We start from the raw sequence: 21,969 nt of genomic DNA on the forward strand, positions 1-21,969 counted from the left end.
GGTCCAGTCCCTCCCATGTTGGCATGACCCCCAGTATGTGCACGCACACTCACGCGCGCGCGCGCACGCACACACACTCACACACACTCACACACTGTGCGCTGCATTGAACAGCTAAGAAGCTAACAATGCAGGATCACTTCTAATGTATTTCAAATTATTTATAGCTTTATTGCTAATTCATGACAGCAACAGTTTAAAGCGTGCATATTCAACAAGCGGGCACACCCATAAATATGCAGATAGGATCAAACAGAGGAATGGTCTGTGATGTCGAAACTGCATCAAGCAGCACATTCTCAGCCACTGTTAATGTTTTATAATTATCTAGTCATTCATTAACAGTTTTATCTCACTGCAGGATCCAGCACTGAAACTGGAGACAAACAGAGAACTGATAATAACAGTGCAGACGTTATGTTACAACAAAATACATGCAAGGAAAGTCCAGTCAGACGTTGTTTTAAAGATCATTTAAACAATTGTCACAGCTTTAATACAGTTTTATTTAATCTACAACCTGATCTAATTAGTATTAGTAGCGGTAGAATATAACTGATAAATATAATTCTAAAAAGTTGCACCATCATGGTCTTTATACAGCTGTTTATTGTGCTTTTATTCAAAAGTCATTCAGGCTCCAGGGGAAATATAAAATATTTATATAAAATGGTATATAAAAGTTGTAAGATTGTTTACTTAAAAGGTGTAAAATATACTAACCAAAATTTTCAACAAAATGTGAAGAATTAACAGCTATTGCTTTTTTGTGTTCCAAAAATCTACTGAGTTTTTGAATTCAGCATTCTAACCAGCTACTGACATCATGTAATACCCTTTGTACCACAAGATGAGACTACACAGAAACACCAGTGACCCCTCTGCGTAAAAGTACAACACCTGTTTTGACAAATCACTGAGAACGTTAAATACGAACTCGCCTCTGTTCTCAGGCGGTTTCCATTCCTCACTTTATTCTGTTGCTTCCACCTCTTATCTCTTTTTACATCCATTCAGTGCATCACCTGACCTTAGTAACCGTTCCTAATTCACCCACCTCTTCTCTCTCTCTTTCTGTCTCATCTCATCTCTGTCTTTCTGTACTTCTGATTAAAAATGGTTATGCACTGAGTGAAAGGTCGCAGTTGTTATGGAAACACGGCTGGTAACAAAAGCTGGACACAGGGGTGCAGAGGGAGAGAAAGAGGGGTAGAAAAAAATAGGGAGATGTGTCTGAATAAACATAAACATGCAGAGAATAGGAGAGGGGTAGGAAAGAGAGAGAGAGGGGTCTGAATAAATAAAAACTGAGAGGAGGATGAGAGATGACGAGGTCATGAAATGATGGCTACATCTGCAATAATAAAAAACAAAAGATAATACCGGGTTTTTGTCATTCTAGGAAGGCGGCTGAGGGACAAAGGTGCATGTGTGTATTTGGACAGAGTAGGAGAATGCAATTGATAGATAATACATGGATCTGCTGCACAAGCTGGAGAATACTGAAAAGCACAAATTGTTCACAGAAAAAAGCCTAAAATTGTGTGTGTGTGCGTGTGTGTGTCTGAAAATCATCTCTCCGAGGGCTCATATTATGTTAACCACTTAGACCAACATCAAACACTCACACACACACATGCACACACTTCAGTAGAAGCATGGAGGTGCCAGCCATATAAATAGGATATCCCAGAGCGAGAGATATAAAGAGAAAGGGACTGAGAGAGAGAGGGGGGAAAGAGATTATAAATTCAAAGCAGATACACAGAGGGGTGAAAGAAAGGATGGGGAAAGAGTAGAGAATAAAAGAGGTGGGGGGGCAAGAGCGGGAGGGGGTGAGGACAGATAGATATAAAAGGATCAATAAATAGCATAAAGTGTATGTTCATTGATTCACTAACAGCAAGAGAGTGATGTGGGAATGAGGGGAAAGAGAAAGCAGGGGATAGAGAGGTGGAGACAGAAAGATAAAAACCAAATTAAAGCTGCATTTATCAATAATTTTATATTATCAGTGGGTCAACTTCAGTGTAAAAGAATCCAATCAGAGAGACGTCTCATGGGATCCTGTGCGGCAGCCTCTTTTAGCTCATTTTCAAGTCTGAAAAGTAAAAAAGTTTTCAGTGATAAAACAGCCATTCACTGCAAGACACTCCTTTTCAGAAACCCCCACCAACTGACTTCTGGCATTTTTCTCTGCAGTGGGAGAGGGTACAATCAAATTGTGTCACATGACTGCACTGAGCTTCTGAGGGAGTTCCCACATATGCTGAGCTCCTGTTGGCCGCTTCTCTACTAATCCAATGCCTGCCTAACTGGGCTCATTTGCGTCTAGGCCTGGAAGTTGTATTTGAGTTCAACTCATGTGATCTCCATCAACTTTCCTTCACACATCTTCTTTAGCTATGTTTTGGGATTTTTCTTCTTGCTGAGAAAGGGTTAAAGTTACCAGATCTTACATTTCCATGAGTCAACAGCATGTTTTATCAACTTTGTAGCCTGATGATGCCTTCACAGACTGTATAACACTCCTCAGGATAAGAAAACTTGATGTGTACATTTGGTGGAGTGTCCCTTTAATTTTAAACAACATGCAGACTGCTGTTATGATACTAACGTTCAGGCATTGAGGTAAAGTGACACAGGTTGAAAAAGAGCATGAGGTGGACAGACAGACCGACAGAGAATTAATGTGTGTGCGTGCATGTGAGAGAGATATGGGAGGGAGTATGAGAGACAGAAGTGTACTCAAATAGCTGAGGGCAAGGTGACAGAGAGAAACGAGCAGGCAGAGAGGGATAACAAGCTCGTCGAGGGGGGATAGTGTGTGTGTATGTGTGTGCGTGTTAGACCAAAAAAAGGAAGACAGAGGGCGGAAGGGAAGAGGAATAGAGGAAGTTGAAACAAAAACAAAAACAGTCAGTAAGAGTAAACTAGACTATTTGTGTGTGTGTGTGTGTGTGTGTGTGTTTAGACAGCCGAAGGTGTCACAGTGTGCTGTTTGGTTTAATGATGACCCACTGGGCATGTAGGTCATAACGGTTTGTGTCTCCAAGCCATGACTGTACGCCTGTGTGCATCCATTAGTGTGAGTGCGTATGAGTGTGTAAACAGAAACTCACTGGACACACACACATATGTAAAGTGGGTCTCCTAGAGTGTATTTAAGAGTGTGTTTGGTCAGAGGTTGGAGAAGCAGTTTTTCTAGCCAGTAGGATACTTCTAGCCAGTTGAATACTCACACACACTCGCACCCACACATGCTGCAAATCCAGTTTTGGCACACACACACCAACAGCTGCCCTTTATGCCATACATGCACACGTAATGCACCATGTATGGCACTAAATTATGCACAAATACACACATATCTCTTTCTTTTGATCTCTCATGATAACACACACACACACACACACACGCAGGGGGAAGCTATTATGCTCTCAGGCTGGAGTGTTTTGATGGTATAATTGCAGTGACCAGTGAGGAGAAAGAGACAGAGGGAGGGATGGAAAGAGGGATGGGGATGGAGGGAGAGAGAGAAAAAAAGAGGAGAGTGCTGACACTCTCAGCATGCTAATGTTGTGAGGCTCTACCTCTACTCCCCCCTCTCTGATTTCAAACCTCCCTCCCTCCCTTCCTCCATCTCTTTGTCTCTCCATCTTTCTCTTACACCCTCTGCATTTCACAGGTGGAGCATAGAATGAGGGGGTGGGGGGTGGTGGTAGCTGGGGGGATGGACAGAAAGGTAGAGAGGTGGAGAGAAGAGAGGAAAAGAGGGATACATAACAGGATGGAGCAATGTTATCTCTCGCTTTCTCCGCCATCCCTTCTTTCACTTACAGCTCCCCAACAATGGTCAAAGCAAAGCAAAAAATGAGAGAAGGTATGGGGGGATGAAAATAGAGGAAGAGGGAGGGTCGTTTTTTTTCCATCCCTTTAACAATGGAGGGATGATCTCTGCTTATCCTCTAATCTCATCCCTTCTTTTTTCCTTCCCTCTGTCATCTCTAACTCCCTGCAACCCCTCATTTTCTCATCTGGTAGCCTTTTTCCTCTCATCGGCCTCCCTCTTTTTGTCGCCCCTCCATCTGTTTGTCCTTCCAGACTTCCCTCCATCCCTCTTTCCTCTCCAGAGAAGGGATTCTGCTACATGGCAGGGATCTCTTTTCTCTTTTTCGCATCCCGTTATTTTCACTTTTCTTTTCTCTCCAACAACCACTGTTCCCTGTTGTTTAGACAGTCTTGACCTCAAAAAAGGTTGTTAATTGGCATATTTAAAATCTGTCTTTTTCTAAACGAAAATGAATTGTAGCACATACATACACATCCACCTATTCCATCTGGAATACATGTCAGGTGTAAAGCATGGGAAAGGACTACAGTGTGATAAAGAAAAAGGGAGGTAGACTAGTTTGCAACTCATTACAGCCCTAAAATGACCCATGATATATGGCGGCAGCTAAATGAGTGATCATCTCTAACTGTAACTGAAGCTCAGGTGGTGCTCTGTGGTCAGAAATGATTAGCTCAAGAAAACATATTCTGCTGCCTTCTACTCTCCTCAGTCACAACCTCCTGTATCTGATTTCAGCATCTAAACAGGGGATGAGGAGTTTCTGCACAGGAGGATGTGAAAATAGCTAATACCTAATAGCCAACAGCGCCACTCAAAGGCACTGCTTTGCTACTGCAAACTTGGAAAACTCAAGAACCACTAAGTTGTGTTAATGATCAAATGTGAAACCACCACCACAGACCCTTAAAAAGCAGTACAATGTTTTTAAATTATATCATATTTATTAACAAAACACTGTGCAAAATGCAAATCACTAGTATAGATACACATTACTGTATTCAAGAAGAGAAGATTATAAAATATAGATAAAAAGAAAAAGACAACAAGGGTCAGTAATCCATTAAGTATCCATACAGTCACTTCCACTTTCCACATATTGAGATTTTGTTGCAAATTTTTTCCACTTAAGTAGCAGTCTGAAGTCTAGTGCAGATCTCAGGAGTGTGTTTGGCATGTACAGTACCGTAGTTTTTCCAACTCCAGTTTTGTGTGAGTGTGATGTGTGTATGCTACAACCCTGAGCTTCCCTCTTTGTCTTTGATCCGTATTAATACATTATGTGTGTATATTTCTACGGCTCCTGTGCATGTGTAGGTGTGTGAGAGTGACTGGGCGAGGAGTGCCTGTCGACCAACATTTCAGCATGTTTCAGATACTGGGCTGTCCGTCTCATCACTGACTCCCTGCGCACTGCATCTGGATCTCCTGTGCAGACACAAAATAGGTCTCATTAGTGGCCAAAGAGCTAAAAAGAAGGGTCCATGGCAGCAGTGAGATTTGAAACTATGCCTTTATCCAGCATCGGCCACACTTGCATGCTAGTAACTATATCGCTGCTAGTCACCTCATGTGCAACGTTTTCAATATTAGATCTAAAGAGAGGGGAAGAAAAAACAATCATAGAAAAACTATCAAAAGGGGCAAAAAGATGTGTAGATGTTAGGGAGGTAGGTGTTTGATGAATTTTTCATTGGACACTTAAGGTTTCCAGTTGCTACTTTATGCATGCTTAATCTTTAATTGCCAGTGGTGAAAGACCCCCCATGTTTGAATTCATTATAGTAAAGGAAAAGAAATTAAAAATGTTATAGCAGTGGTGGGATTTGAATCCACCCCCCCAAAGAGATTAAACATCCAATTCATCAGATACTATCAGCATTTTAAAAGTCTCACTGGCAGCAGTGGGATTTGATGCTACCACATGAATAGTCCACACAAAGACACCAAAAGTGAGAGAGGCTTGACACGACACATGATTATAAATAATTGCAAGAGATTGTAGATATTCAAAGTTGTCTCACCTTGTACTCCAGTGATGAGGATATCCACTGCTGCCCTGTATCCACGAATAGCAGTACTAAATTCTCCCTCCTTCTCCTTATCCATGGCAGCTGTCAGCTCCATGGCTGCTTGGTTCAAGTAAGCCGCCTCCCCACCATCCACACCGAGTGTTGGAAGGGACAACAACTCCGAGTGGTGACTGGAGAAATTTGATCTATCTGATATAGAGAGGAATACAGAATACAGAATTAAAAGTTGCTCTGTAGTGTTTTCAGTAAAATGATGTGACTTCCCATTTGTAACAAAAAAAAATTTCTATCAGAAATTCCTAATATGACTGAAGTCCTGCATCAAATACAAAAACCATGTGCAAATTTAACAATTTGTGGATTCATATACAAGATATGAAAGATCCAACAGCCTGATACTAGAAAAGTCATGCTGGCAGCGGTGGGATTCGAACCCACGCCCCCGAAGAGACTGGAGCCTTAATCCAGCGCCTTAGACCGCTCGGCCACGCTACCTCTGCCTCCTCAAAAACTGCTGTCTTATGTCGTTTGGGAAATGGAGTGCCAGTCATACTATTTCTTTCACCTTGTTTATAGCAGGGGTCAAAGACAGCCAAGTCATTATCAGACAATGGAGGAGGACCTTCTTCCTTTGGGGATGGGGCTTGATCTTCTGACATGGAGTCAAACAGAGAATCAAATTCTTCCTGGGTCTCATCTGATTGGTGGTTTTTAGCTGGACATGGTTCCGGAGATGGAACTGGAAGTGGAAACATGGGCCATAAAGTAAGAGCAAGCATAATAAGAGAAAGCAGAGAATCTTGAAAATTCTATTATTTGTACTTCGGTTATCCAGTTCTGTATCACTAAGCTCCTCTTGCTCCTCGATGTAGGCCTCAGCTGCTATCTCAGGTACTCCTACTTCTAAGTTCAGGCTGGTGCCCAGATCCTGAGGCAATGTAGGAGCTTCCCTCCCCTCTTCCTCTTCTGCAGGCTCACAGTCGGAGGCCCTCCGCTTGGGGAGGGGGATGAGAGGGGGAGGCAAAGGCCCAGCAGAGGGCATCGTGGAGGGATCCAGAGGCCTTGTGACCTCACCACTCTAAAAGGACAGACAGGGCATGTTAGAACGACAGTTAGAATAGAAGAACAGGCTGTGGGATATAGAAGGAAATATTGTGGTTATACATTTTATTACTGTATTTCTGGTTGGCTTTGTGTGCCTTACTCTGAAGAAGTCTTTGAGCTGTGGGCTGTTGTAAAGTGCAGGTATGGTGGTGGTGAACAGAAGCATGTTTTCTGCAGCTTTCCTCCTCTCCTCAATCACAGCCTCATCGAACCTTCCTAAAACAGAATATATATATTATGCTGACACTGTAGAAAATAAAGTAGTGAAAAACAGCATAAAAGGAGATTATAAATTGTGTGGACCACCATACTGGCTTTCCTGCCGATATATCAACATCAAAAGAAGCAGCTAACTTCTCTCATGCTTAACAAGGCACAACAGTATATATTGTAATATAACACAGCACAGTTAAGCTCAGTTAGTTTATTATTGTAAGAGTAGTATGATACCAAACACTTGTGCACGGGGAAAGGGAGGAAACTCCTCTTGTCGCCTAAACAGGTTCCTGTGCGTGTAGGATAACTCCCCGTGCAGCTTCTTCAGCTCTGAAAACCTCCTCCATACCACCACCTCTTTCACATCCTCTGGATGACGCTTGGACACAAACTGCACATCAGAAAGGAGGAAGGACAGGTTGTCATTCTAGGTGATATCTGAAATCAGATCACTTGGACATCTCTGTCAGTTAATCCATATGAGGGGATGTGGCAGAGGTTTGGCTTTGACCTACAAAGTCAAGATACTCTTTGATTTTCATGCATGCCTGTGTAAACCACGGGGTATTAGTGTGGTCATGGGGGTGCTGGAGTCACAAGTTCTTTCTGTTTCAAATAAAAGAGCCATTGTGTATTAATGTGTGTGTGAGTCACCCACAGGGCCTTTCTGACTTAACGGTCACAAATACATAACAATACACAGCCGGTGTGTTGTTATTGAACTAACCAAAGAGGACGACAGTTCAACATACGTGCTAAAAAAAGATAATATTCTGGTAAAAACAAATCTGCTCACCTAATAGTTATTAAACATAATTACAACATGCATTACGTGTCTAATAATATCAATGAAGCTAAAAAGATTTGGAGCATAAACGAACCCGTGCTGTCACTTTGTACTCGGTGTGTCCCTTCTCGTGTGTGCGTGGGTCGGTTACGGTAAAGAAGCGATAATATTCTTCTTTTGCTTTCCGTGACATGTCCGTTTTCGGTAATAACAAAAACAACACAGCGTGTTTTAGTAATACAAAAAAGACACAAAGAGCTGTCAAAAAGCTGTGTAGTGGAGAGTAGCTCTGTTGTTATTCTTCAGTCCCTCCCATTTCCTGGTTGGTGACGTATACAAATGCGTGATTGCGTATGTAAATAGTACGTAAAGTGTTTTTTTTTATTTCTTTGATATTTAAATCGAATATTTTGTCATTTTTCCCTCTTTTGTTGTATTCTTTGTGGTACTAGCTGTAGTTTGCATTCAGTCTTTAGTTGTTTTAGTAGAAACCAAATTAATATAGTTATAAAAGGCCCTATAAATCTCATATTGCTAAAAAGAAAAATTAAGAAAAAACTTGCCTCGCCCTGGAGTCAGATTCTTATAAATTAGAATGATGCAAGCTACAATAAAAAACATTCCCTCCAGCTTCAGTGGATTAGAAATGTAGTGAGCATTAGAATTCTCTAGAGGGGGCTGTATGATCAGTTTACCCAGAAAGGCCATAGAAAGTTTCACATTGTGCAGATTCAAGACTATTTTAATACACATAATGATATTTAAAATTGTTTAGTAACCTGGCCCTTTTTTCTCCAATAACCAATTTAAACATGTGTTTATCCTGCTAACAACAAACCAGCTGTGTATCAAAGATGGAGCTTAAACAAGAAAGTCTTAGACAATAGAATAAATGAAACAACAACAGACATTACTGAATGTTTGTTGACGAAGTTCCAGCTCCGCATATTCTGTAATATTTACAATATTACCCAGTTCATATCTATCTGTCGCAGAGGACCATACAGTATTCATTTGATTTCATTTTCCATCCACAGACATACAGAGCTACTAACAAAGGATGTGGTAGCTGGTGTTTTATGTCTCTCGAGGCTTTATATCCACCAAGCCGCAGCTCAGAGGTCAGTGTTCATGGGTCCTGGTGTTGTTTTCCTCTCTTGTAATTGCCTGTGTTCAGCAGGCACAAATGAGGTAAATATTTAATCTGTGATTAGTGTTTGTCTGGTTTGCCATTACTCACCAGGAGTGAGAGGAAATTACTCACATTTACAAGCAGCTTATTTCAGATAGATTTACAGGTGACGCTGGGTGTATATAAAACACTAAGAGGATGTCAGTCAAAATAGCAGAGGATGGTTTCGATCCATCGACCTCTGGGTTATGGGCCCAGCACGCTTCCGCTGCGCCACTCTGCTTAGTGACAATACAGCAAGGCAAAGTACTCCATCACTGGACTGTTTTACATTCCTCTCACAGTGCTGAGCATTCTTACATAACGTGCAGCCATTGTTTCCTGCTGACAGGGGGAGGTGACAGTAGAGTGAACTGGGGGCTCAGAAAGGGGAAAGGGAAAAAAAATGTTCTAACTAAAAATGTAGTCCTTTCAGTCGGAGTGAAGCTTTCCACGTTGAACAGACTCTTCTTTGTCTATGAGAGTAAAGTAGGCCGCACATCCGTAGAGGAAGAAAGAGCATGAGGGCAACATGTGACACACAGAAGAGGAGGACAATACATAAAAGTTAAACAAGCAGCAGAGCAGTGCATGTGTGTCAGTTCAGCCTGCTATGGGTTAAAGTCTACCCACGATACAGCAAGGATATCTGCAGTACTGAACAGAAACCCTTAATATGATGCAATATAAGATAAGCACCAACATTAAGGGATAGCATGAAGTCATGTAGGGGCAGGATGAACCACTAAGAGCCTCATAAATGAATAAAACCCCACTCCTCAGAGAGGGAGCAGGCCATCCAGTCCTGCTGTGCAACTTTCAGTCTTTGTTCAGTGACAAACAGTGCCCAAGGGTTTCAGAGTTGCAGCTGAGCAATGCAAAAATGTTCCCACTGATAGGAAACCTCAGAAGTGGCTTGTCATTGATTTCTGTTTTATCTGCACTAAAAAAAACAACTTTATGGATTTTTGACTGCTGAGTCAAAAATCTGACTTTTTGTTTCTAAGAAAAACACAAATTCTTGGAACAAATGAATGCTAGGCCTTTTTTTAGATGAAATGAAAGCACAGTTTCCCCGAACTTCAGTGTGAACTGTAAATATGAATGCACATAACAGGGATCCTGAAACAATGGGATGAAAGCACGAGCCCTCAGGCAGACTGGTCTGAACTGGTCTTGGCCTGCTCTGCTGTGTTTTTTTTCTGTCGAACACACGCTGTCTTGCTAAATAAACTCTCTCACAGGGATCAGACAAGGGTTTATAGTGAAGCACTGTGTGTGTGTGAGTATTCATGGTCTCTCTAGCCTTCACTCACTAACAAACCTCTACGGCATTATGTCTGTGTGACCTTGAACTACAAGTACAATGTAATATACAGTAATCCCTGCTTTTTCCTCTCCAGTCTGACAGTCGGTAGCGATGCTTTCATTTCCTCTCTTTCTGGGACAATTTGTGCAGACTTACAGGCTCATGTAGAGATACTGTCCCCTCCCCTCTCTTGCCAAAGGCATAAACACACAAGCTCCACAATAGTTATATCCTCAGCGTCCCTCATGAAGTTGCTGTTTCTGCAAAACCTGTTATTCAACATCACAAAATGTTCAAATAAGTCTATGAGAACTGGTCCAAACAACATGTGGGCAAAGGATTTGAAAAAGGACACTAGCTGAGTTACTTTTGCTCAGAGTTGCATTCCTATTAATACACATGGCTGTGTTCCATTCTAATTTTTTTCCTACAATATTTTCTTCAGCCTTATAAGCATGTTTACTCATTGCTGCCCCCTCCTCAGATGGATGTTTGCCCTTTCCCCTCATTACTCTGGCTCCTCCTTTGTCCTTACTCATGTGTCATGACCACTCCCTACCCTGTTCTCTTTTCCTTGTTTTCCTCCTGTCAAATCTCAACGTTAGTCTTTAAAAGCAGAAAAGTTAGAGAGCGGAGACACGTGAATAGTGGAGAAACGGACGACTTTTTTTTCCCTGCGTCTTCCAGATCAACACGTTCACTGAAGCCAGCGCTCATGTTACAGCCTGACTCTACAAAACACACGTGATCCTCAGGCTGATATAAACACAGTAACAGATGGTGTGTGAGAAATAGGTTCACTTGAGTGAATGCTTCTCCACTCACTTAGTTTAATAAATAAATAAAGTAAAATAATGATCAAAATGAAAAATGAAGCAGCAGGATAGATTTCCGCTTTGGAAATCTATCCTTATGACTGGATGGTTATTAAAGGTTATAAAATAGAACGTCAGAAAGACCAGCATGTGTGGTCAAATGCCAAATAGTGTCCAGATGATGGAATTATTTTAACAGTAACTAGTGTATTATTATGCAAAGCACCTCATATCAGTAGGATAAAAGGAAAGAATATATGAACTGATCAAGCACACACAAGCAGTAAAGTGGTGGAACACGTGCCTTTATAGAGAGAGGGGCAGATAAAAGATAGATAGATAGATAGTGTGCAAATTCAAAGAGCAGCAGTATCATCCATATCATTATTCTGTGGTTAGACACTTATAAAAACACTTTCACTTTGTTACCAGATCTCATCAGTCTTTGTTGATCAGTCTTTGTGAAGTTGTAGAAGCTCCAAAGCCTTTTAGCAGTTAAAAATCACATGAGGATTTCAGGCTGATTCGAGCATTCAGGCTTCATACTGTCCAACAATAATATACTGTATTCCAAACTGTACAAGTAGGAGCAGCAACATGTCACAGTACATATTGTACATCAGAACTTTTCCTAGAAGTCTGCAGTTCCTGTAACTCTGTGATGGTCAGCAACAGCTGGGGGAAGCTATAGAGCACGAGCAGGGACAACAGGATTAGCTGCTCTAAATCTGATGTGGTTCATTCATTGGATTTTTGAGTAAAGTAATGTAAACAAGCTGAAATTTAGTAAAGTAAAACAACACAGAGACCAATCTAACACAGCTAAACTTCTTGTACTACACAGAGGCCCACTGACCTTATTTTGTTGTTGTGGTTAGCACTATAGTGTGATTATGATCATGTGAAATCCTGTTAACTGGAGGGTCTGTATGATAAAACACAGCCAGCTGATGAATAGACACCTGGGTTAAATTAGATCAGTAAGAAATCTCCATTCATCAACAGAACAATCAATCTATTGATCAGCTTGGCTTGTGACATTGATTTGTATCACTTATCATCAGGACATTTCTGAGCAAACAGTTGGAATCAAATATTTTCTGTGGGTCTAATGGGCAGAGCAGGCGAGAAATGTTAGTAGCTTCAAGCTGTAATTCTTAGTTTGTTTGTTTGTTTGTTCAGGTTTCTGGGAATAGAGAGAGGCAGAGAGAGGGTATTGGCTGTAACTCCGGTAGGCGGAGAAACTGGGCTACAAATACTCCCTGAGCCTCTTTGTCAGATTAGTACCGAGAACAAGGAATAAAGGATTTACCACAAACACGGACGGACTCTACGGAGTTTTACACAGGTAACGCCGAATTTACGTCATTTAAATCTTAGTGTAAGTGAGCTCGCATTAATTCGTTATGAATTAAACAACATTATGAGTGGAAAATACAGGACGCTGTCTCGTGCGTCTATTCCACGTATGACGCAATTGTATGAGTTTGATTTCACCATCTATAAAGTTACACGATGTCAAAGTTGTGCGTCAAGTTAATGTACTGACCGGGCTTCCTTTGAGAGTAACATAAGTAAAGGCAGGTATTTGATTTGTGAGGGTTTTATTAGACAAATATTAGTGCTGAACCAGAACAAACCGGTCCACTAATAGACTTCCGGTAACAAATAAAAGACGGTTGTCTTGTGGAATATTATGCCAAATAGTGGTCATGGTTATCATATGTTAGCAACACACGTGCTAATTTTATCCTTCTAAAGGTTAGAATGACTTTTTCAATCATTTCGTTTTTTAGGTTTTTTTTTTTCTAAAACTACAGTTCACTTTTATTATGAAAGTTAGCTGCACTGCTTCCGGTTGTTTGTTTAGCGCTTAAAGATAGTTTGTAAGAAGCCGGCAGTGTTTCATCAGACAACCGTTGTACACGTAAAATACATTTCATTCATTCATTAATAATTTGCAGGTTTAAATTTCTGTTGCAGCAACGAATATTGTATGCAACTAGTTAACATTGTATTAAGTTATTGTTCCGTCCAGTTTCATGGCCGAAAAGTTGTGCTAATAAATGTTGTAAGCTAACTTACGACAACAACTAACTGTTGGACTATTAGCATCACTCATGTTAGCGTTAGCAATTAGCCGTTTTTAACAAGAGTAGCCTTTGTTTTCGTTCCCTCGCACGGAGCAATATAACCTAATGCTAAAACAGGCTATAAATGTTAACACATTTCCTTAAAACAGCACATATGTGTGTATGTGCCTCTATATTGAGACGAGACGACGATGAGGATAACACATAATTGTCAGATAGTAAATGTGGTTTAGTTAAACCCTGATAAATTGTATCCACTTATGTCATAACAATTTATTTCCTTCTGCTTCACACATTCTCAGATTAAACCATGAATAAGGACACGGAGATCGACATGAAAGAAGTGGAGCTCAATGAAGTTGACCCTGAGAAGCAGCCCATGACGAGTGACGGCCAGGCCTCAGGCGGTGAGAAAAATGGCAGCGTCAAGCTAAAGGTTCCTGAGGATGAGGTGACATTCACAGGCCTGTCCAAGGAGGAGCTGATGAAGGTTGCTGGCACTCCCGGGTAAGAGTTGGTTTAAATGTCTTTTTTTTTCTTGTATAAGTTTGTGATTTTTAACATTGTTCCCATATCTGGGTTTAGATGGGTGCGAACCCGCTGGGTGCTTCTTGTCCTGTTTTGGCTTGGCTGGGTCGGCATGCTGGCTGGAGCCATAGTGATCATTGTCCAGGCCCCTCGCTGCAAACCTATCCCTGAGATGAACTGGTGGAATGAGGGGCCTCTGTACCAGATCTCTGATCTTAACACCTTCTCTGAAGATGGTGGACTGCAAGGTAGTGTATTCATGGCATTTCATTTTTTTTGCTGAGTACCCATGGCTTTAACATCTTATGTTGCTCCCAAGACAAGATTACACAAGGCATTCTGGTCTGCTCATAAGACTGCTCACGTGAGCAGTCTTATGACAGTGTCTTCAGTTCCTTTAGTTCTGTAGTGTGTGTGTAATAGCTGGCTAGATACCAAATTGCTGACGAGGCTAATGCAGAGTGACTAAAGGTCTCAGGCACATAGGAAATTAGCGATTCATATCTTCCATATCCTAACCGCTCTGATTTGAGGTAAAGTTAAGGGACCCTGTGCACTTTCCTGTATGGTTTAAAAAGAGACAGTAAGGACATATTTTACTGCAGCAGTTAAGTAAATTAGTAGAGTCCTCTGGCCTCAAAGGGTTTGGGTGGAATTCCAGAAACCACCCATGACCTGTTATTGTTCTGACTTAAAAGACTTTCACATAATGGAGCAGGAGTACTCACTCTACAAGTCTTCATTTTGTTGTCTCTCCAGCCTTCTGCCCTCCCTGTCTCACCCCTGACCCTGCTACTTTTCACACCCTGTTGTCTTTGCCAGTGTTCAGGTTCTCACACAAACCATCTGTTCATCTCTTTTCTTTTTCTAGGTGTTGAGGAAAAGCTGGATAATGTGAACCAGTTAAAGGTAAAAGGTCTCATTTTCGGGCCTTTTCACTCCGTCCAGGCCGACATGCCAGTCACACTGAATCTGCAAAAAATTGATGGGACCCAAGGAGAAACTGAACACCTAGCTAAAATTATAGAGAAGGCCCACAAGAAGGGTAGGTCATTAATTAACTGACGCTGGTTGTGCTGGCTGTAGTTTGCCTGTTGACAAGTTTGTAAGAACACTTTGTGCCCTCTGTCTTTAGGCATTAAAGTTGTACTTGATCTCACTCCAAACTATTTGGGATCTCCTGCCTGGTTCGCCAGTTCTGCAAATGAAGACACACTTGAGAAAGTTATGGTAGGACATGGTGGTTTTTTTTTTATTATTTAATAAATGATGCCTCCATAAATTTTTTTGCCAAATGCAAGTACAGTGTTCTTACTGCTATTTTGTCATGTCGTCTTGCAGGCTGCAGCTGAGTACTGGCTAGGTTTAGGTGTTGATGGCATCAAGATATCTGAGCTCAATGTTCCCACCAGCTCTCCTGATTGGACAAAAGTGCGCAATGCTATCCAGGGAAACCGCACTGATGGCACTAAGAGCAGGTAAGAAGGCTGCCACTTTATGACCTTCTCAACTTAAGTAAACAAGCTGTGCAGAAACAGATTTGCACACTTACTACTTGAGTTTATCTACATATTACCTGCAGGTATGGAAAACCTCAGGACTAGTTTAATTATTTTTTAATCTATTATTGTCAATAAGTTAAAATTATGATTCACTTTAAATTTATTATATAATATTACTTTAAAATATGTGAAGAAATCACAGGACTGGTCTAAAATTTAAGGCATCTGTAAAATGTCAGCAGACCAGCCTGTTTCCTGAGGGGCCTTGGAGATTAAAAGCATTCCAGTATGTGGGTTTTAAGCAGAGACGGATACACAAGGTGTTATTTTTACACTCAAAGCAAAGTGACACCTTGTGGAGAGTTTGAGGAACTACCCAATTGGAATTCAAACATTCAGTTGACTTAAATTGTCAGTGTAGTCAGGTTGCTCTCTGTCCAGTTGTTATGATGTGACTGACCTAATCTTATGCATTTTTTTCATCTCTCAGGGTGCTGATGGGTGTGGTTAAAGGTTTTTCTGCTTCAGGGGTGTCTCAGTTGGTTAATACCTCTGGTGTAGATCTCGTCCTGTCTGATTTGCTCAGCAGCAACAATGGAGGTTGGCATTCTTTTAACATTTTAACTCTTTAAAAGTTTTATTTGTTTAGTCCCACTTGTACAGCCCTTCTTGTGCTTATTGATGAGTCCATATCTTTACCTGGATACCTGCAGGTGTGGAGCGTATAAAGGCCATGGACACCCTTCACCTTCAGCAAGGAAGCCTGGGCTGGGGTCTTGGTGCTGCCCAGCGTGGCCATCTTTCTAAAGCTGCAACAACTCCAGCCCTGATCCGTTTGTACCAGCTCCTGCTGTTCACCATGCCTGGAACACCAGTGTTCACCTATGGAGATGAAATCGGCCTTCAGGCAGGACAGGTAAGCTACCAAACAAAATGGGAATTCATGTTTCACTGGCAGGTGTCACAGAAGCTAACCTTTGTTGTTCTCTTTTCAGAAAATGCTTTGGGACGTAGAGAAGGAGCCATCTAAAGATGCTACAGTGGATGAAGCTGCTGAGGTAAGTACTCCATTAAACGTTGCCATGGAGCAAAATTCTTCTGGGTTTCTGTGTTATATGTACATATGTCCTTACATTTACAGGCAAATCGTACTGAGCACGTTGCTGTCAGGAAGTGGTTCAGATCACTCAGTGACCTGCGAGGCAAAGAGCGCTCTCTCCTCCACGGCGACTACTACCCCCTTTTCGTGTCTAACACCTCCCTGTCCTTCCTCCGCCTCTGGGACCAGAGCGACAGGTACATAACAGCTGTCAACTGGGGCAACACCAAAGAGACGCTCAAACTCCAACTGGCACCTACAGGTAAGCTACAGTTCTGTCACTGGACAGCAGCATACAATAGCAGCGTGTGTACCCGTTTTAACACAACCATTTGTTTCTGCAGAAGGAGTAGAGCTGCCAGAGACAGCAAAGGTGAAATTATCAACTGATGACAGCCTGGAGGTGGACTCGTTTGTCAGCCTGGATGATCTCATCCTAGGACCTGGACAAGCAGTCCTTCTGCAGTTCCCTTATTCAGCCTAAAGATGGCACTAAATGATAGAAACATGCCTAAAAGTTTTTTTTTAAAGACTACGAGCTAGTCCTAATCCTTAGGTGAAAAAATTATTCACTGAAAACATACAGGATGCTTCTTTTTATTGTAATAACTTTCTGTCAGTTCACAAAACATCTGGCATAAAGATGTAAAAGAGTGGCCAGTATCAGCTCATTTTGATTGTGGTTTGTTTTTATTAACTTTGTTTTTCTGTGCTAAAAGATACACACTCATCTGTTTTTATTTTGGGCTGTCTGTCCAAATATTTGTGAGACATTCCATTCCTGTGTTTGGGCATTTCTTTAGCAGTGTTTTGTTTTTCTTTTATAACTTAAGAAGTTCTGTTTTTAGTGTCTTTTATTCTGATGTTTATTTTGTTCTAAAATCTGAAGACGCACAGAAACTCTGGACACGTGTGGTGACTCAAGCACAACAAGTGAACTGAATTAGTATCAAATAAAAAGAAAGTTCTGTCCTGACTACGTACTTTTTTGTTTGTATGTGTGTGAGAGACAACTTTTTTATAAGCAAAAGTTGTGTGTTTATGCTGAAGATAACATCAGATGAGATGTTTACCGTCTTCACGGTGAAGATAATATCAGGATCATTGTTACGGTGTATACAGGTGTGTAAAAGTGTGTCACAGATGTTGACAGAGGAAGCTCGTCTTTTATCAGAGATGGGCTTTAAAGGCACATTGTACTAGACTCATGCATGAGTTTCACTGGAGAAAATATAAACCATGCCTTAGAGCAATTTTGATATTATAAATACTAAAGTTTTTTAAACTGAATGCTTCATAGTTGTGTATGAAACTAATTATAAGAGTGACGACAACAAGTTCCTCCTTTCTGTGTGTAAATACAAATGTGCGATTGTGTACTTGTACTAGGTTTTGTACTTTATAAATGAACTAATGAGGAACAGAACTGAGAAAAAATGTACACTTAGGTCAGGAAAGTGTAGAGGAAGTAGTGAAGCTTGGTACTTAAGTAAAAGTACAAATACCGAGCAAAATATATACTCAAGTAAAAGTAGAAGTGCTACATCAACAATCCTACTTAAGTAAAAGTCTTAAGTACTTAAATATACTTAAAGTATTAAAAGTAAAAGTACTCACGCACCGAATATATATTATTGAATTCCATTGCAAAGGGTATAACAATGTTATAACCTGTTGCAAACAGGTTAAAATAATCAAAGAAATCATCTTAGAATTAAAATGGACAATGTGTAGTTAATTTACATTTTCAGAACAGAACCATCTATGGACAGGTCTGTGTGTCATGAGGCAGGCTGTGGGCATCAAGTGAACAGAGAGGCTGGTAATAAAAAACAGGCATTCACCATGTTTACTGCGTAAGTTTATCTGCTTTAGATTAATGTTATGACTACCGGTAATGTTTATCAGACATTAATGGATGGATTTGTGCTAGCAGACAGTAGCTAACTAGTCAGCTAACTGAGCCAGAGCATCGGCATCATGGCTCACAGCTGGCGACATGACACCACCTCCATGCAGAGTCTGACCTCACATCAGTCCAGCACTGTATTCATAACATGTAACAAGTAACTACAAACACTGTAGAAATGTAATGGAGTAAAAGTATAAAGTATGCACTATTATTTTACTTAAGTAAAGTAGAAATACATAAAAAAATTACTTAAGTACAGTAAGGAAGTACAAATACTCAGTTACTTTCCACCACTGATTATCAACAGTCTGTTTTTTACACAGGCTGGCAGTCAAAGTGTCACTTTATTCTATAAAATCTATCTTACAGAAAATCACTATCACTTCTGAACTATTAATTCAACACTGCTGTAAATGACACTGATTCACACCTAACATCTGTTCCTGTATGTGGTTTATTTATACATTTATATGTATATCAGTTGTAGTACAAAGTGAATACTCAATATTAGTGCACTTCTGTTATTGTGTCTTTACTATGTGATCAATAGGGGGGGTTCAGATCTTTACTTGTAAATGCTTTTTTTATTTTTTATCTATGGTAACTTTGTTGTTCCCTTAAATCTTACCGTAAACATGTGGCACCACCTTCCAGTGCTGAGGGTGGATACTGCTACACAGGTTCCTTCAGCTATAACTTCCACGTGAGGTGGTTCAAATGTCAGACCTGGTGCAAAATATCCAAATTACTCAACTTAAAATTATGCATCTACAACTACAGGCACTCTAACTTCATAAGCATATTTGTAATATAGAGAAAAATCTGGCCGTGGCTCATTCAGAAAGACAGGTTTTAAGATTAATCTTGTGATAAAAAATGTCAAAGAATTCCTCCATCAGGTGAAACTCAACTTAACTCAGCAGAGTTTCAGGGTCTTTGGTACAATACAGGGCCGCCGTGTTGCTGTGGTATCACAGGGGAGGTTTAAAGTCGAAGATACCGGGAATCAGAGCCCGTCTCAGCACCTCTTTACGCACCCCCGCCACTGAGAAACCAAACCACCGCCATGCACACTCATGACTGGCTCTCAGTCTGACTCTGACACACATACATATGCACCTTTACATCACAGTGACATGAAGATACATGACCTTTCATCGGCTTTCATGGAACACTACAGAGTCAATGCAGCAGTGTAATGCATGCACTGCTCCTAAAGACCTGAAAATGAATATTAGGATCACATATTGTACTAATTTAACTATATTAAATACCACAGGGATTATAAACACATAATCCATCTCCCTGACATTTAGTTAAGCATCAATTTCAATCACTGAATTTCTTTAATGTAGCACTGCCCCTCCTGTTTAGTGCTAGATTAACCTGTTCATCTCCAAATAACCCTGTTTAATTTCCTTATAACAATAAAAATATAATCCTGTGTCACAGTATTTATTGTATTTGTAAAGTAGACCTAAACCTAGCATAAGCATTAGCTTAGCACACAGACTGGAGCTAGGTAGAAAGTGTCTGCACAGGTTACAGACCGAACTAACATTACGTCTCGCTTGTGAGGTTGCTCACCCCCTTTTCACCTTCCTCGCAGTATTGTACAGTCTGTGCCTTTTTTTTTTTAAACACCATTTCCTCTCATTTTTTCTGCTCCCAGGTGCCTCTCCTGCTAAGCCTAACCTTCAGGTAAGTACAATTTAAAACACACTAAAATGTACATTTATGGAAGACATGTTTCATAAGTTTAAATTTAGTAAGAAAGTTTCAGAATTGGAAAGGTGTATATATTGTCTCTAATTTAACATAAATTAGCATTGTTTATTTACAGCGCTAGCCATAAATGTGACAAGAAAGCTAGCTTACTGACACAGAACGTAATTCTGCCAAACAAAAAACAATATAAACAACTATATATGTGTATAAAACACAGAGTGACTACTTTGACTCCACTACAGGTCCATTTATTTGCTTTTTGCTGAGAAATAGAGTGCAAAAAAGGGTCATAGTGAAGAGTTATATTGCTAGCTTAGCAGACTGAAAACAGCTAGCTAGACCAAAATTAGCCTCCAGCACTGAAGAGACTTACTAATAAAACATCTAACATGTCTAAGTTAAGTTGTGACTTTTTAATGTTATATTGAACCTTTTTTGAACAGCTATTGAGGATAATGTTATTATTATTGATACAGCATATCGTCAGGTATTGTGTTTATTATGGTGGGGCCGTGTTATCAAAAATGAGCATTCTGATTATGTGAAATTATGTTTGTTTTTTTTTTTTTAAATATTTAACAGACATTTTTTATTTTTAAAAGTTGAACAATCATGCTGGTCCCATTTTAGAAAAAGAACTTCCTCAGTTCTAGACTTACATACTGTGTATCCCACTGAGAAATAATCTTACTCCAATGTGTCTTTAAATAGGCTCGCAGTCACACATTAGGTGGGTAACAGGTGGATGATTTATGGAGATTCAGCCGATGTCAGACTTCATATGCATATCAATAGTTATAATTTGCCACAGACACTCTGAAGAGGAGATTCATATCCCCTAAAACCTGGTCTCACAGCATCTGATGTTCAGCACATTTTATTGTATCTATTTTATTCTGAGTCTCAGTCTATAAATAACTTGTCAAATCAAGGTAATCTTTGAAATTGTTTATTGTGCTTTTTTGTGCTTTTTGACACAGTACAGTAAACATCATAAACTAACTACAGCGTACTCTCTGTTTTGGTAAAACCTGCAGGATGATTTAGGTGAAGACGGTGAAGGAGCCACTAACCACAGAAAAAAGTGAGAAGGTAAAGAAACGCTGGATCATTGTAGGAAGGAGATAATATCAATATTAATATGTACACTAATACTTAGCAGTCACTAAGTGCTGTCCGTATGCATATATAAGGTACTGTATTAATCTTCTCATCTCACTCATGGGAAGTCTTTCTTTGTCTTGAACACATTTACAATGTTTTCTCTCAGTAAAGGAAGTCCCAATGAGAGCAGTAAATGAGACTTCCTTTGATGAGAGACAGTCATTGTCCGAAGATCCAAAGAGTAAATGATGCTGACTTTAGCTACAAACTACTCACTGGTTACCAGCATGTCCACTTGGGTTTCTCAGTGGTTTTTACATTGTAAATCACAAGTGTGTGTGTGTGGCCCTTTAAAAACAAACACACTATTAGAGACCATAAGACAAAATGAGGGATGAGAGCGGACAGAGAGAAACAGTCATACTGAAAGTGCGTGTATGTTTGTGCCTGTATGTGTGTGTGAGGTTTGAAGCCACACACTGAGGTGTTTTTCTTTTCTTTCCAGCATCACTGTGACACAGCTTGTAACATACACACACACACGCACAGTGGCGTTATGACAAGGTGGATGAAAGACTGAAAGATCAACTGAAAGAGCGACGGGGCCGATCATCTTTGGTGAAACTACATCTCCCTCCTGTGCACTCTCCTCCCCTTTTCTCACACGCATGTGTACCTACCAGCAGACCATACACACATGCATTTCACTGCCTCT

The 21,969-nt window shown here is 40.4% G+C and overlaps 2 protein-coding genes and 1 non-coding gene across 3 annotated transcripts; 1 reads left to right on the forward strand and 2 right to left on the reverse strand.

Annotated features, from left to right (window-relative positions):
- Window positions 1–4,815: 4,815 nt before the first annotated feature.
- Window positions 4,816–8,309, reverse strand: snx15 (sorting nexin 15). The gene is made up of 7 exons (XM_028428756.1): window positions 8,088–8,309; window positions 7,441–7,597; window positions 7,091–7,206; window positions 6,709–6,964; window positions 6,452–6,625; window positions 5,878–6,075; window positions 4,816–5,281 (listed from the first exon to the last, which is right to left on the reverse strand). Exons 1-7 carry the CDS (start codon window positions 8,184–8,186, stop codon window positions 5,148–5,150), a joined length of 1,134 nt encoding a protein of 377 aa, XP_028284557.1. The 5' UTR covers window positions 8,187–8,309; the 3' UTR covers window positions 4,816–5,147.
- On the reverse strand, window positions 6,300–6,381 carry trnal-aag (transfer RNA leucine (anticodon AAG)). The gene has a single exon. It is a non-coding gene; the product is annotated as a tRNA-Leu (tRNA).
- A 4,178-nt stretch (window positions 8,310–12,487) lies between the features above and the next one.
- On the forward strand, window positions 12,488–17,033 carry slc3a2a (solute carrier family 3 member 2a). Its single transcript, XM_028428755.1, has 11 exons — window positions 12,488–12,636; window positions 13,684–13,888; window positions 13,967–14,157; window positions 14,781–14,954; window positions 15,045–15,139; window positions 15,251–15,387; window positions 15,902–16,011; window positions 16,125–16,327; window positions 16,407–16,469; window positions 16,553–16,772; window positions 16,855–17,033. Exons 2-11 carry the CDS (start codon window positions 13,692–13,694, stop codon window positions 16,992–16,994), a joined length of 1,530 nt encoding a protein of 509 aa, XP_028284556.1. The 5' UTR covers window positions 12,488–12,636; window positions 13,684–13,691; the 3' UTR covers window positions 16,995–17,033.
- The last annotated feature ends 4,936 nt before the right edge of the window (window positions 17,034–21,969 follow it).

Source organism: Parambassis ranga, chromosome 18 (assembly GCF_900634625.1).
Source record: "Parambassis ranga chromosome 18, fParRan2.1, whole genome shotgun sequence".
In the NCBI taxonomy this organism is placed as follows: Eukaryota; Metazoa; Chordata; class Actinopteri; family Ambassidae; genus Parambassis; species Parambassis ranga.